Consider the following 15389-nt stretch of genomic DNA (forward strand, 5'->3'; position numbering starts at 1 on the left):
CAGAGAAGCAGCATTGTAAAAATTGAATTAATTGTATTCATAAAGTGAAACATTAAATCTCTCTTATGAGGATATATTATCATGTTTTTACTAACATAATGAATCCATTGTACCTCTCTTATAATAACTGATCATAAGGGTGGAAAACAATCCATTGCTTATATTCACACATAGGCCTACTGTACATACAAGGATTTGTAAAATGTCCAGCATTTTGGAAATCTTACTTAAGAATAAACTTACCATGAACAATGAATAGATTTTACTGCCAAACAAGCAAAGAGTAAAAGGCATTATAAAATGTGGTCAATTACTGTTGATGAAGCATATACCTTTTAAAAAAATCTGTACACCACAGTTTGTATCAAAATACTAAAATTCTTGCTTTTTGTGTTCAAAAATGTTTGCTTATCAACATCAAGAAAGAATCTTGTTGAAGTATACCTCCACAATATATTGTATTCTCTTGTTATGTAATTCATTTTGATGAACATGTGGCACTGAATACACAATGCATATCAGGCATCATTCTCTTCAAATATCTCTTTAGTTTTCTGCTGGATTTCAAAACTTAAAGCTGCTATTGATCATCTTTCAATCTATCACTATAAAACACGCATGCACACACACACACACACACACACACACACACACACACACACACTTTAGTATCACCATGTTTCATATAATATATTCATGATGTATTCTTGGGTTCTTGGACATAGTTAGGCTACAAATGCTAATTCAGTATTGCATGAAATTTGGCTCATAACTTGGAGTTTAAAGTGCTTTGGGTTTTAAAAATGGGTCAACGTTGTCATTACCAACGACCATAGCAAAAGGAGTTCCCCAAATAACAGCAATTCATCGATAAGCTGCGTGATCTGAACTGTGATCTTGGCTAACTGAGAAATACCACAGAGAAGCATGATTGGTCCAGTTGTTGCAAAAACAATGCCTTATTTGACATGTTTCTTATTCATGAAATGGCTTTTAAATTCTGAAATACTTAATAGTCACCGATCAACAACGTGTAATTGAAAATTTGAGCAGAATGAAGAGTTAACAATGCCAGCTCTCGCCCATGTTTCCATGTCTTTGTTTGGTGGTTGTGCTGCTAACACAAGAGGGCGTGTTTGTGTCTGTTATTGCGATGCTCTGCTCCCTGCAAACCTGCTGTCATACCCCGGCCACTTGTTTTGTCTTGTCCATTACTGTCAATTGGAGACTTACACATTCGTTAAAATGTATTTTGCATTTATTTCTTCGCCAATTAAAATGCACCAATTTAGAATCAGTTTGTTAATTTTTTTTTTTTTTTTTTATAAATCACCAGAGTGTGTTGGAATACAGTGCTAATCTCAATTATTTGAGCTGTGACAGCGCAGTTCAATTTTGTTTTTTCTCGTTATCAGTAACATTTGTAAAAGGGTCAGGAAATTCAGCAACTCTGTGCTATGTTCTGTCTGTTTGGTCAACCAATCCATCCCTTACATTGAGATTATTTTACCACGTGTCTTACGCAGTTTAAAACGGTCATTATCTGCAATTATGTGCTGTAATTGCGTTTTAGTTTGAATAGCGACAACCCTGAAATGTGCCATCGATTTCAATCGTGTTATGTACCCCTGTGTGCAACTGCCTAAATAGGGATTTGCGCCTTTCGCTGTAAAAATCTGTACACTGACCGAGGGAGATTCACCTCTCATCCCCATCGGTCCAAACAGAGATTATTTGACCATTTTTACTTCACATAGCCTAAAGCGAGATTTATCGTAATGACTTATAAAATGTCCTACAATTTTCAGTTTGCTCGAACGTTTATAGCTAATATTTCATTTGCGTAAACTATTATTGAAATATGTAACCTCTTTTAATTGTGTTATTTTAAAATAGGTCTTAAAATTCAAACATGCTAGAATATCCTGACTAAAAAGGACATCAAAACTGAGAACGATTCCTTTTAAATAAACATTAAATCGTAAATATTAAATAAGCAATAATATAGTTTTTCCCTGTTTTTTTTTTCATCATCATAATTTCTTTAAATTTTAAAATATTTCGGATCAAGACTATTCAATTCGAATCTGCAGAAATTAGAGGGGGGGGGGGGGGGGAAATAATGAATGAAATTAAAAAAAAGTAAATGCAACAACTCGTTGTCCTGGGCTTCGAACAGCTGGTCTTCTTTCCATAACCAATCAGCTTCTCATAAAGGTGACGTATGAGTGTCCTACGTCAGACCAAGAGAGAGAGAGAAGAGCTGAAGCCGACGGAGTTTGAGAGGAGAGAGAGAGATAGGGACAAGAGTGGCCCATCAATACTGTGACCAAGAACAGGAGCTCAGCACACACCCCTAACTCTAATCGCAAGCATCTCGATTCCGGGAAGTCCTGCAACACCTCGAACCCTCGGCCACTTTCCCCACCTTCTCAGATCAAAACAAGGGCGCTAAGGGCCTTCTGTCCGGTTTTAAAGTGGACCTAACACCGCCTTACTTTATTGACATGGGAGACATGGGGGATCCGCCAAAAAGTAAGTTATGCTTTAATGTCTATGTGTGTCTAATGAAATTTACTGCTAATATTGACGATTTGTTTTCAACCATGTGCCTGTATGCCGATCATTTCATATGACTTTACTAGTTTGTTTCGCGTTCTGCAAAAGTTCAAAAGTTCTGAAAGGACCGGAGAGATCGTGACAAGCCGGTGTTATAGGGGCTGACACCGCTCTTCCTCACTTTAAATCTCTAAAATAGGGCCCACTCCTGACCATTTAATTTTTGTTAGTTTATTATTATCTATTAGTAATTATTATTATTATTATTATTATTATGCTATTGTTATTATTGTAGGCTAATAATAATAATAGCCTAATAATAATTAGGCTATGTCGATTCTAATTCTATTCCATTTTGTAGGCTAGCTATACACCGTTATTATCAGCATACAGTTTTGTTTCTCAAACGTGTTTAATATATGTTTAATCCTACACACGAGTTAAAGTATAAAATTGGGAAATTAAGGCATTGCAAGACGTTTAGTTTTTATAGAGCTATAGGAAAAAAAAGATTATATATATATATATATATATATATATATATATATATATATATATATATATATATATATATATATATATATTCACATAATTTGAAACATCCTATGTTTTCTTTTCAATCAGAAAAGCGTCTAATCTCGTTGTGTGTCGGCTGTGGGAATCAAATCCATGACCAGTATATTCTGCGCGTGTCCCCGGACCTGGAGTGGCACGCGGCGTGTTTGAAATGTGCAGAATGTAACCAGTATCTGGACGAGTCCTGTACGTGTTTTGTGCGAGACGGAAAAACTTACTGTAAACGGGACTACATCAGGTAACGCAGATCAGTTAGGTCATGTTTTAGTTTTCGAGTGTGGATGACTGAATGACAGTAACCTCTCATTATTCACTGGTGCATTATGGCAGCATGCTGTCATTCATTTAAGTTTTTTTTTTTTTCTTTTTTTTTGGACAGCACCTATATGCTAATCTCCTGTCTTAAATGAGTCTGCAACGCAATTACTCGACAATTATTGTGGAGCTTTGTTAATATGTAGCTGTACGAAATTGAATCGCAATATTTATTTATTGACAGTCATGTAGCATTATTTTAATAGGACACGTTTTTGTGAAAGACAAACACCACTGTGGTACAATAATATCCGTAAAATGTTAAAATGTTTTTGTTGTTGTTATTATTATTACATTTGTTAGATAATATAGCCTAATATTAATAATAAAGCTAACGAATTTTGATAATTATAAAGTCGGTTAATTAATTAGTAAATAAATTATATTATGCTTGTATTTAAATATATTTTATTTTAACATGGTATTTGTTGTTTTTATTATATATATATATATATATAACAAATCGATATCTATTAAAACTTATTAGCTACGCATTTATTTATTTATTTTTTTTACTCAAACATTACACATTATAATGTAGGCTACTATTGGTTTTTCAGGTTGTACGGGATCAAATGTGCTAAATGCAACATCGGTTTCAGCAAGAATGACTTCGTGATGAGAGCACGCTCGAAGGTTTATCATATTGAGTGCTTCAGATGTGTGGCGTGTAGTCGGCAGCTTATCCCAGGAGATGAGTTCGCTCTGCGGGAAGACGGGCTCTTCTGCAGGGCCGACCATGACGTGGTGGAGCGGGCAACAATGGGTGCTGGTGACCCATTAAGCCCATTACATCCGGCAAGACCTTTACAAATGGCAGGTAGGCATAGCATTCTACTACATTTACAAAGCGCTGTTTGCTCAAGGACTCGAGGCTTATTTGTCTTGGGGGATTTCAAAAGACACAAAGCTCCTCTAAATATTTATTTTACCCCCCAATATAAGAAAGAGCTTTATGATGACATCATAGATTACGAGATTGAGACTTATGATGAATAAATGTGGTGTGATAAGGCGTGAATGATGTTATTAACAAGCTAACCAGTTTGTGGGTCTTTGACAGCGTAACTCGTTTTTTCCCCTATTTGTCTGTTATTGAATTCAAGTCATTCATGCATGAAATAGATATTCTCTGCTGATTAGAGGCCAACCACGCGACAATGTCAGCTTGTAAATGTACTTAAGGCAGAAATGAGATCCTTCCACAAACAAATAGCTACAAAGAAAATGTCATTTTGAATGTGTATACATTATAGAATTCGAAATACGCGATAATGTATTAACTGTGTGTGTGCGATCACGGTACCATCTTTTTACAGCTTTAATTTTTTGAATGTATTTTAATTAAATTAAAATGTCATATTGAATCACGTGTTGATACTCCACATTTAAAGGACTTTAAAGTAAAATAAGCTTTGAGTGTTTAACTTAGATATCACCCAAAATGCTATTCTGCATTAGGCGTCTTATTTTCACATAAAATAATAAATTAAATAATACAAACCATTTAAAAAATCAGTTGTTAATGCAGGCTTATTAATAACCAGCTGCTTTTAAGTAATGTCCTGGGCAGCACACCGCGCGTAGCTTGTTATTGAAAATTTAGAGGTATGCACAGATTGCTTTAATTAAGTGTCGTAAACCTATCTACTCGCCCTCCAAATTTACTGCATCCAGCAGGAACATATAATTGCCAGAAAAGGGATTGCAACAATGGCTGTATTTCAAGTTTTTTAAAAGGATAGGCTACTCTCTTTGCCATAATACAGAATTAAGAATTTCATACGCGAAGCAGCAGATTTCCATGGAAAGAAATATCTCAAGATAATATTTTGACGCATATCGAAAGATTTCCTCTTGTCTTGACCCCGGTTTTGTAAGCAGACCATCAAATATATTGGGGAAAACTAAAACTCCGTTCTCATAAATGATTTATATATAATTGCTAATAATAAATAATTGCTGTTATTATTATTTAATAGGCCTATTATTATTTTCCGTAAGTAGGTTACCTCCACCTTAAACTGCTTCGCCTCGGGTACCTCAGACTTATCCAATTAAATTACGTGACATGATAATATTTGTAGTCTTCACGCATCCCGAGCATTATATGAGATTTTTTTTTGCATTTAATTTTTTATCATAATTTTTTTCTGATTCGTTTTTCTTGCAGCAGAGCCCATCTCGGCACGTCAGCCTGCGCTTCGACCTCATGTGCACAAGCAACCTGAGAAAACAACCCGCGTCCGGACAGTCCTCAACGAAAAACAGCTCCATACCTTGAGGACTTGTTACAATGCCAACCCTCGACCCGACGCCCTCATGAAAGAGCAGCTCGTTGAGATGACGGGTCTCAGCCCGAGAGTCATCAGGGTTTGGTTTCAAAACAAGCGCTGCAAGGACAAAAAGAGGAGCATACTGATGAAACAACTCCAGCAGCAGCAACCCCATGACAAAACGGTAAGACCAGTGGCGCTTCAGTCGATAAACCAGAAAAACATTCAACTCCGAAATTCTTTTATTTATAAAGAAGTGCAAGTCGAACGTTTAAGGCGTTCGCACTTTGATGGGCTTCTGTAAATATCTTAAAGCATGTAGACTCTTTGCCAGTATCTCAAATCATATTGGCTTTCTAAAAATAAGATATTATCTGATCTTAAAATAACCATGGCTATTTAAGTTATGGTCTCATTTAGAACATCCAACTTTTTGGATCATAAGGCTTGGAACGTTTCTGTAATGCGGCCTTTGAACTCCATTTTTGACTGGAAATAAATGATTGCTGTGGTCATCTGCAGAACATCCAGGGGATGACAGGGACTCCAATGGTGGCGACCAGTCCAGAGAGACACGACGGTGGTTTGCAGGCAAACCAAGTGGAGGTGCAGAGTTACCAACCGCCTTGGAAAGTCCTGAGTGACTTCGCACTGCAGAGTGACATCGACCAGCCTGCTTTCCAGCAACTGGTGAGTGCGCACAACTGTGCGTAAATGACATGATAGAAGCAACCGCCGCATTAAAACCACCGCTCATACTATTATTAATAACCATATAATTAATAATAATAACAATTAATAGCATACATGTTGCATGTTTTAGGTGAATTTTTCTGAAGGAGGGCCAGGCTCGAACTCCACGGGGAGCGAGGTCGCCTCAATGTCCTCGCAACTGCCTGATACACCAAACAGCATGGTAGCGAGTCCTATAGAGGCCTAGGAGAGTGGATTATCTTCTGCACCTGAAGTTTGGCAAAGACGTGTCCGGGAACCAATATCAGAGAGAGGCTCGTGAAGTTTCTTCCATCCCTATTTCATTTAGGGCCGCTCCTGAATAAAAACCCATCCTCCAACTGCACGAGGCCTCTATACCGAAAAAAACCCTTCTCATATTTATACACTGTGATGACAATCATGGGATTTAAACACACTCCAACCGAGCAAGTACAACGAGTGTTGCGAAAAGACCATTTAAAGTTGCAAACTCCTGCGAAAGTGGACCCAGCCGGCGCACATCTTCACGCACCGAACCTGACATGATGACTGCAGAGCTCTGCGGCTGAGTGGACCTGGTCGGCGACACTTTTGCCAAATACCCCTCCACATTTTCTTCAACTTTTATGACAAATCATTGGACCTCCACGGATATAAGTCGCAAGAGAACTGAATCTAATATACATTCATATAGCCTACTTTTGTGCGCAACGTGAGTAGCCTATAATGAAACCATGACTGTTTATTCTGTTTCTATAAAAGATCGAAATGGACCAGTTAACTGAAAGAGAGTATGGCAGCCGAGGTCTGCTGCGATTACAGTTTTGTTATATCATATGGCCACTTTTCAAACATCAAGCCCAAGTACTAAAGCATTGCAACAAGGTATAGGCTACCTCTATTTTGCCACAAGCTGTGTGGGAATTTCGTGTGTTCGTGTCCGTCCAAGAACTTTTTTCTTTCCCAAAGATGTGTATAGTTTTAAGTTAAGTTAATATGACTGATTAGCTATGGAGGTTTCGTTTTGTTCATGTACTACAAAATATTTTATTATTTATTGTCGTAAGACATGCCACTTTTGTGTACTTTTAGGCTACATGCTGAAGAAGTAAAAAGGAGGAAAAGAATATTGTCGACTCCGAATGATCTATCATAATTGACGTGTCCTGTCGTTTGATCAAAGACTGATGTAAGAACAACGCCATATGTAGACTTATCTTCAGGAATATTTGATCAATAAAAATTTGACGTGTACTGTAAAGTAAACGGTCGGACACGCGGAGATTTCTTAAATGTTACCATTTTTGTACCTTTATGTTTCTCACATGACAATTTGAAGCATGGCTATGGTAATATATAAGCGAAAATAAGGAGATTAGGCAAGAGACAACAAAGTTCTTGTTTGATCAGAAAAATGTGGTCAACGTCACTGCAGGCCACAGCACTCTTAAAGGGACAGTTCACCCCCCCAAAATGACAACATTAACATATTTACCTTTTATATACTAAGAAAGTGTTTCTACTATGTATTGAAGCACTTTGTGATTGAGAAAGTTGAGAAAACCAAGAAATTAAAAAATTAACCTCAGCTGACTTCACTTACTCATTTGCACACTGACCTGCAGTGAGCTTGCTAAAGTACAAACAGTTAAACAGAATTAAAACTCAATCTCAAACACTCCAGAATTTCGGGAAATCATGTCATGTGCTGGTACAATCACTTTGGCTATTCCTGTTTACATGACCGATGACTGTGGGCATTATTTTTCTCAGCTTTCACGTTTCCTTTGTGCAAATTGAGATAATTTAGATACTTGTCATGAATATGTTAGACCTATTCAATACTATAAATTACCTTATTTAGAATTAGAAATCTTTGATATTTTATATATACCATAGGGAAAAATTAGCTTAAAGATAAAAACACAGTAATGAGGGGCATGTAAAGTATAGCAAAACTATTTATTTATTTATTTATTTTCTATTTACATTCCAATTAAAAGTATATTAAGGCAAACTGAATTAAGAACAAAACATACATGACTAAGACAACATGTCAACATCACATTAGGAATTACTGAAGACATAGCTATATACCAGCCATGAGATGGAAGTACATATAAGACACAATTGCAAAGATTTACTCTTTTGTTAATGTCAAAAGTTCTTAATATTACATCACTTTACAAAATATGTTTTTCATGTCAAGCAAGTAAACTGTTTTTATTATACTAGTGGTATCACTCACCAGAAATTATGTATAGATTTAATTCAGGCTTCAAACATATCAACAAATAATTTTGTCTGCTTCTCTAATTAAAACAAGAATGGTTACCATTTGTACATTATGCAAGTAGCCTTTTAATTTACTTTTAATTGACTTATTAAACTGGTTTTCAAAAAAGTACAAATATATATATATATATTAAATTATAATTATGGATTTAGCAGATGCTTTTATTCAAAGCGACTTACAGTGCACACACACACACACACACACACGTTTGTTTTTGTAAAAAGTGGGTTCATCCCATAGGCTTAATGGTTTTTATACTGTACAAACTGTATATTCTAACTGTATATTTTTCAAAAAAACTCATTCTGTATGATTTATTAGCGTTTTGAAAAATGGGGATATGGGTTATGTCCTCATAAGTCACCCTCTCCTTGTAATACCTGTGTCATACCCATGTCATTATACAGAGTTGTGTCCTGATATGTCACAAAAACATGCACACACACACACACACACACACACACACACACGGTTAGCTATCCTTGTAGGAACTCTCCATAGGTGTAATGTTTTTTTATATTGTACAAATAGTCTATCTATCTACCCAATCTATCGCCCTACACCAAAACCTACCCCTCACACAAAACTTTGTGCATTTCTACTTTCTCACAAAAAACTAATACTGTATGACTTTTTAGCCTCAATTCAGGTCCCCACTGTGCCATGAGTTCCCATGAATCTGTGTGTATTCAGGTTTAAGTCTTCACCAGGATATATAAACTTGTACACACACACACACACACACACACACACACACACACACACACACACACATACACATATCAGTGGTGTGCAGTGGTGTTCTAAAATGAAGAGCCAGTTTTTTTCTAAATCAAATGTAAATTCTTGTCCCAGTCACATAGACTTAGTTAAATAAACATTACTTACATTATCAGAAAAAAAATATGTATATGTATATATATATATATATATATATATATATATATATATATATATATATATATATATATATATATATATATATATACAACAACATAAATATTTACATTAATGTAATGAATATTCTATTTATTAAAGCCATGTATGAATATCATCAATTTAGTGTTTTAAGCCATTTTACATTCATTCCAAAATAATAACTCCAAAAATTTTTTTAAAAAAATGCATTTTATTGTATCAGCTATTCTTTTTAATAATTAACTGTTAACTGTGTTGTCATTTTTTGGATCATCAGTCATCAAAGCTCGGCAAACGTTGGTCACAGACATGGAGATTTACTTCAAATTTAACCAAGCTGATTACCCACTAAAAACTCCCACAGATCAAGTTATCAGCCCATTTAAGTCTTCTTTTCACGTAACAACCTGGGTATTTTCGTGTGAATTGTACTTACTTTTTAAATTAGTCTTCCCATTAACACCATTATATTGTTAATTCGGACTGAATCGAAAACGCAGAACGCGCATGAACACAAGAGGCGGGATTTATCGCATGAACCAACCACAGCCGAGCATAACTAGTCATAATCAATCTTATCACAATGTAGGCATTGCCTCCTCTTACGTGACTCTACCCCTCTTAATTCTCAATTACCCGCCACCAAACACACGGCACGCTAAGAGGTCTCTATTTTAAGTCTATGGGCCGAAGGGAGGCAAGCCTCCACTGTAACTTTACCGGAGGGTGTCGCTGTTGGGGACTGTTACTTCATAAAAACGATGGACTTTTATACTTATAATGTCATTTCTAGTAATATTTGCGTTGTTTTCTTTAAGTAGTATCGAAAATTTTCTAATTATGTTTTTTTGAGGAAGAACTGCCTCCCTTGCCTCCTCATAGGAAACACCCCTGATACATATATATGCAAATTTCTAATGTATTATTTTGATAATGTGCTAAAAATTATTTTATGTTAATGTTAGTTGTTGGCAATAAATGTAGTCTTTCCTTTACAGCATAACACCCATAGTTTGACAGTCAGGTCTATTCAGCTGGAACTGTGGCTCACTTCACATTTGGACTCACTGAGTCACATGTTGGTGAGTCAGAGGTGCTATGAATTTTACCATGATTGAAGAACAACACTTGCAAGCAAATATGAAATAGTGATATTTAGCACAAAAAAAAAGAACCAAAACTTGTAAAGAGTCACTGTTAGGTCATTTGTTGAGCAATGCATTTAAGTTGCATCGAACTTCTAAATTTTAGCTCCTTTCTCTAGTCTTCTAGAGGCCGTTGGGTAGCACAAAGCCTCCTGATATAGTTCCCAAAGCTGGTCGAGCCTCCTGGACTGCATTCAGCTTTGCTGACTTACTGGAACAAAAGCAGCACTGTACCTGGAGGAGGCTCCATGGAACAATCACAGGCTCCTGGATGAGACCCGATTGCATTGTGAACGGGCAAGCAATCCCTCCCCAAGGTCCAAAGCCTGACCACAGAGTCACAACACCAGGGAGGCTGGTGAGCTCAACCCACAATTGTTCAGCGGTGGCAAGCAATGGCAGATGGTTGACGGAACTTTACTGTGTATCTATATTTTTGTGAGAATAATATTGTATATTTAGAAGAATGATACATTTAACATTAAAGAGAACCAAAAATTAAAATGAATTCACTCACCCTTATGTTCTACCCAACCTGTATGACAACCCGTTTTCTGATACACAGAGGAAGATATTTTGAAGAACACTGAGGTACAAACAACACTTGACCTTTAAAAATGTTTTGCTTTACAAAGTCATGTAAATTATAACAGAATTCAGAAATTTCATTTTTGAGTAAACTATCCTTTTAACTGCTTTAATAATTTCATGTGTCAAATCCTGCATTAGGTCAGTCTTGTTTTTTTTTTTTTTTTTTTTTTTTACCTCTTGCTCAAGTGTTAATCAAGTAGGCTGTGCTACATGCCAACAGTACTGTGAACATTTACAATTCCATACCAGAATAGGTATAGAGATGATAACATTTATGAATTCCTAACATGACACAACAGATTGGAAAATGATCTATGAATAACCAAACAGTTTTGGTTACCATTGACTTCCATTGCATTAAAGAAATACAAAAAGACATTACAATGACACTTAAAATACCTTTATGTTTCATAGAAGAAAGTAGGTCAACACAGTTTTGTAAACACATAAGGGTGAATGAATAATGAAAGAGTTTCCATTTTGGGGTGAATTAATCCTTTAAGAGTTTGGATGGACTATCTGATGAAAGCTGGCATTTTCAACATCGGCTCTTCTGTCAGCAGATCTATAGAGAGAGGTGCTGGTCAAGCCTGGTCCTCTTTGAAACGTGTAGATGAAGAGGACACTCCAAGTGTTAGTTGTCAGCACAACACGTGTGAAAAAGAATGCTAAGAGCAACTGCATCCTGTGAGTCGAGCCTTACGGATCCACGGGGGAATCACGCTCGGGACTGGAAAGAGCACACTCCAACTTCTCAGCCCCAGAAAAGCCTGGTCTCTTCACAACAGCCCCCTGGGCCGACTTCATTCTTTTCCAGGGGCCAATGCCATCAAAACAGTCTCATTGGGAGTATGATGGTAAAAACTGACACACATATACAGAGAGAGGGTTTTCGTTTTGTGAGAACAGCAAAAGCTTTCAGGCCAAGTGTGGTGCAGCGTTCATACAGGGTATTTGGTAACTGAAACAAAATTCTCCTGATTAACAGAGTTCACATTTTAGAGCATTCAGTCAGCTGTGAATATGAACTAACCTAAACCTCGCAAATTAATAATATAGGAAAACCTTAACCCTACAGACCCTTAAAGTCTACCGTATCATATTTGATAAGTGAAATTTTAAGGCATCTAAATTGTCCATGTGTCAATGTGGTTTTTCACTGCTCCATATTCTCCAGTGACATAATATATGGGCCACAAAACCTGATGCATCGTACGATACTCACATAAACAACTTCAAATCACTAAACAAATGACTAAACTGAATTTTTGACTATTAGGCTTTACTGGGTGTACATGATTAAACGACTTCTGAGCAAAGACACGTCAGTATAGTACTTTCATAATTAATCCTGCTCAAATTTGATCTCAAATATAAATTACAATTACCCCACTTCCATTTTCAGCTCTACATCTGCTATGGTATATCAAACTTTATATAGGGATATGACACACTAGGAAGTAGGCTTTTTACAGTGGTACTGAAGGCAGAGGCAAGAGTGATGACAGGAAAATAATGTAGCAAATGAGTCAGTGATGTAGGTTCCATGATTTTACTAAGAATTAGAGGAAGTAGAATTGTCTATCATAGGTCAGGGAGCACATGATTAATATACAAAGACAAAGAACTACAAGCCCACAGCTATAGTTTATAAGGACACCTTGAGCTTTTTATATGTTCCTGCTTAAACTTTAAAGGACCATTGTAATTGTCTTGCCTGGATGGGAACTCATTGATGCTCGGTTTACAGTGTGACTCATTAAAAAAACAAAAAAAAACACACAATAATAATAATAATAATAAAAATGCAGTGTTTATTTTTTGATATCATCACAAACTGGAAAAAAATTCTTCTGTTGTAAATTTACAAAGCATGGCAATATATATATATATATATATATATATATATATATATATATATATATATATATATATATATATATATATATATATATATATATATATATATATATATATATGTCTATATATATATATATATTTTTTTTTTTTTTCTTTCTTTTTTTTTTTTTTTGCATGTACTGTATGCATTTATATCAGTGATTGACAGGTATCTTTTATGCATAGCAAAAACTTAAAATGTCAAGTGGTTAAGTGGCTTTTCTGATGTTACCTGACTATATTTTAATCACTAATTATATAATGAATAGTCAAAGAATGAATAAATATTTAAAAAGCAATGCACTACTGTCTATATATTGCATTAATATATTAATGTTAGATTCATTAGTATGTGATGACTAGCGAGTGTCAAAAACTGAAAAATCATTCATATAAAAAAATATGAATATATGAAACTTTATGTACAGCAATCATTTTACACTTTATTTGTGGTTTTACTTTATTCAAACCACATATTAGTTAGCAGTATACACTTCTTATCAGAGAGGAGATTACACAGATTTATACCCTTATACACATTAACACACATGTAACTCTTGTCATGGCAACTCATATGCTGATTGAGGAGAGTGACTGGTTAGCTTACGACATGTATTAAACAGCCCACAAGCCACCCTATGATACCATCTTGGAAACCAAGGCAACGTAAATCCTCTCTAGGCATCAACTAAATCATCAAATAGCTGTAAAAAAACACCTGACTCTCATTTCGATCAGTTATCAGACTAAATGACCTGTGTATGTTTTGTGTGCTACCAATGAATGCCACAGATTTGCAAAATCGTGACAATGAATACTACCCTGATTACTGATTCGATGTTTACATTTGGAATGTGATTAATTATTTTTCATTTAACATGCTGGAATATTAAAGGGATAGTTCACCCAAAAATTTAAATTCTGTCATAATTTACTTATCATTATGTCATTCCAAAACTGTATGAGCAACAGAATATATTTTTTTATATTGTGCTATATTGACATCAATGGTCTGCAATGTTGTGTGGTTACAAACAATATTCAAAATATCTTATTTTGTGTTCCACAGAAGGAAAAAATGTCACACGGTTTTGGAACAACATGTTGTGAGTAAATGATGACAATTTTCATTTCTGGGAAAACCATTTCCTTAAATCAACCCTGGCGCTACTCTTGAATGACAGCAACACAGGTTTCTATGTAGTTTTCAGAATTAATAGACAATATTTATACTTTATCTGAAGCTAAGGAAATTAAGAGGAGTTATTTGAAGAACTTTCAATAAAATGCAAAAACTTAATAAAAATAAAAATAAAAAAATCAACAAAAACTTACAGGAAGAACAACAGGAACTTAATCTTAATATTTTACTTGAATTCTACATGCAAGTGATATTTATCATTAGGTTAAATTATTCCACGTCATTATAAATCTCAAGTTTGGAAGCAGTTTTGATGAGGAATTATGATATGCATCTCGCTAGAAGTCGAAGGCCTGAACAGGTGGCAGGGCAAAGTCAGAAAGATCACTGATAAAGCCCACAATGACAAGAGTCACGTTGCTCCGGTGTCAGTCTCTTTAACAAGAGACAAAACACTATGTTTCCTTAGAAATCGCATCCCAAAAGCCATGGGATGGCTTTTCAAAAAAAAAAAAAAGAAATCACATGAGTAATTGGAGGCCTATAAGTCGACTATATAACGTCTGTTTTAAAAGCAGTGGAAAGACCCAATTCTACTTGGACCTGCTTGGCTGATATCCAACAGAGATAGCACTTATAAAAAATGTATAAAGAGTACACCTTAATCATTTGTTCATGGAAGCAGTCGACTGGGACAGCCATGCACTGATGCTTTGTGACTCAATAGTCTAGCTCTTTTCCCCTCACAGCCAATTTGAGTCCGATTATTATGCTTATACAGATCAGGAGGCCCCAAGAGAAGATAGAGGTCTATGAGTGACTCTCAGTAGAAAAGAGGGGCCCCTGGGCCTCACAGGTGAGAATGTCTGAACACACAATCAGTCTTATCTCTTCACATGCTGTCTGATGCCTTCTTTTACCATCAGCTATCCTGTATCACCCGCTTGAGAGTAATCAGA

General features: G+C 35.6%; 1 protein-coding gene across 2 annotated transcripts; it reads left to right on the forward strand.

The window, feature by feature from the left end:
• Window positions 1-2252: 2252 nt before the first annotated feature.
• On the forward strand, window positions 2253-7706 carry LOC127958405 (insulin gene enhancer protein isl-1). 2 transcript variants are annotated; one of them, XM_052557270.1, is made up of 6 exons: window positions 2253-2535; window positions 3184-3373; window positions 4011-4270; window positions 5627-5910; window positions 6249-6416; window positions 6550-7706. In XM_052557270.1, the coding sequence occupies exons 1-6, from the start codon at window positions 2508-2510 to the stop codon at window positions 6664-6666; spliced, it is 1047 nt and encodes a 348-aa protein (XP_052413230.1). In that variant the 5' UTR covers window positions 2253-2507; the 3' UTR covers window positions 6667-7706. The 2 variants fall into 2 exon arrangements, with proteins under 2 accessions (XP_052413230.1, XP_052413229.1); XM_052557269.1 differs by having other exon boundaries at window positions 2256-2535; window positions 5624-5910.
• Window positions 7707-15389: the final 7683 nt, after the last annotated feature.

Source organism: Carassius gibelio, chromosome B5 (assembly GCF_023724105.1).
Source record: "Carassius gibelio isolate Cgi1373 ecotype wild population from Czech Republic chromosome B5, carGib1.2-hapl.c, whole genome shotgun sequence".
NCBI classification, from domain to species: domain Eukaryota; kingdom Metazoa; phylum Chordata; class Actinopteri; order Cypriniformes; family Cyprinidae; genus Carassius; species Carassius gibelio.

Excerpts from the sequence above, each read along its gene's own strand:
- LOC127958405 (XM_052557269.1), top strand. The coding sequence starts at position 2,508 with ATGGGAGACATGGGGGATCCGCCAAAAA. Across the intron at positions 3,374-4,010 it reads TGTAAACGGGACTACATCAG|GTTGTACGGGATCAAATGTG; the intron begins GTAACGCAGATC and ends TTGGTTTTTCAG. Across the intron at positions 6,417-6,549 it reads AGCCTGCTTTCCAGCAACTG|GTGAATTTTTCTGAAGGAGG; the intron begins GTGAGTGCGCAC and ends TGCATGTTTTAG.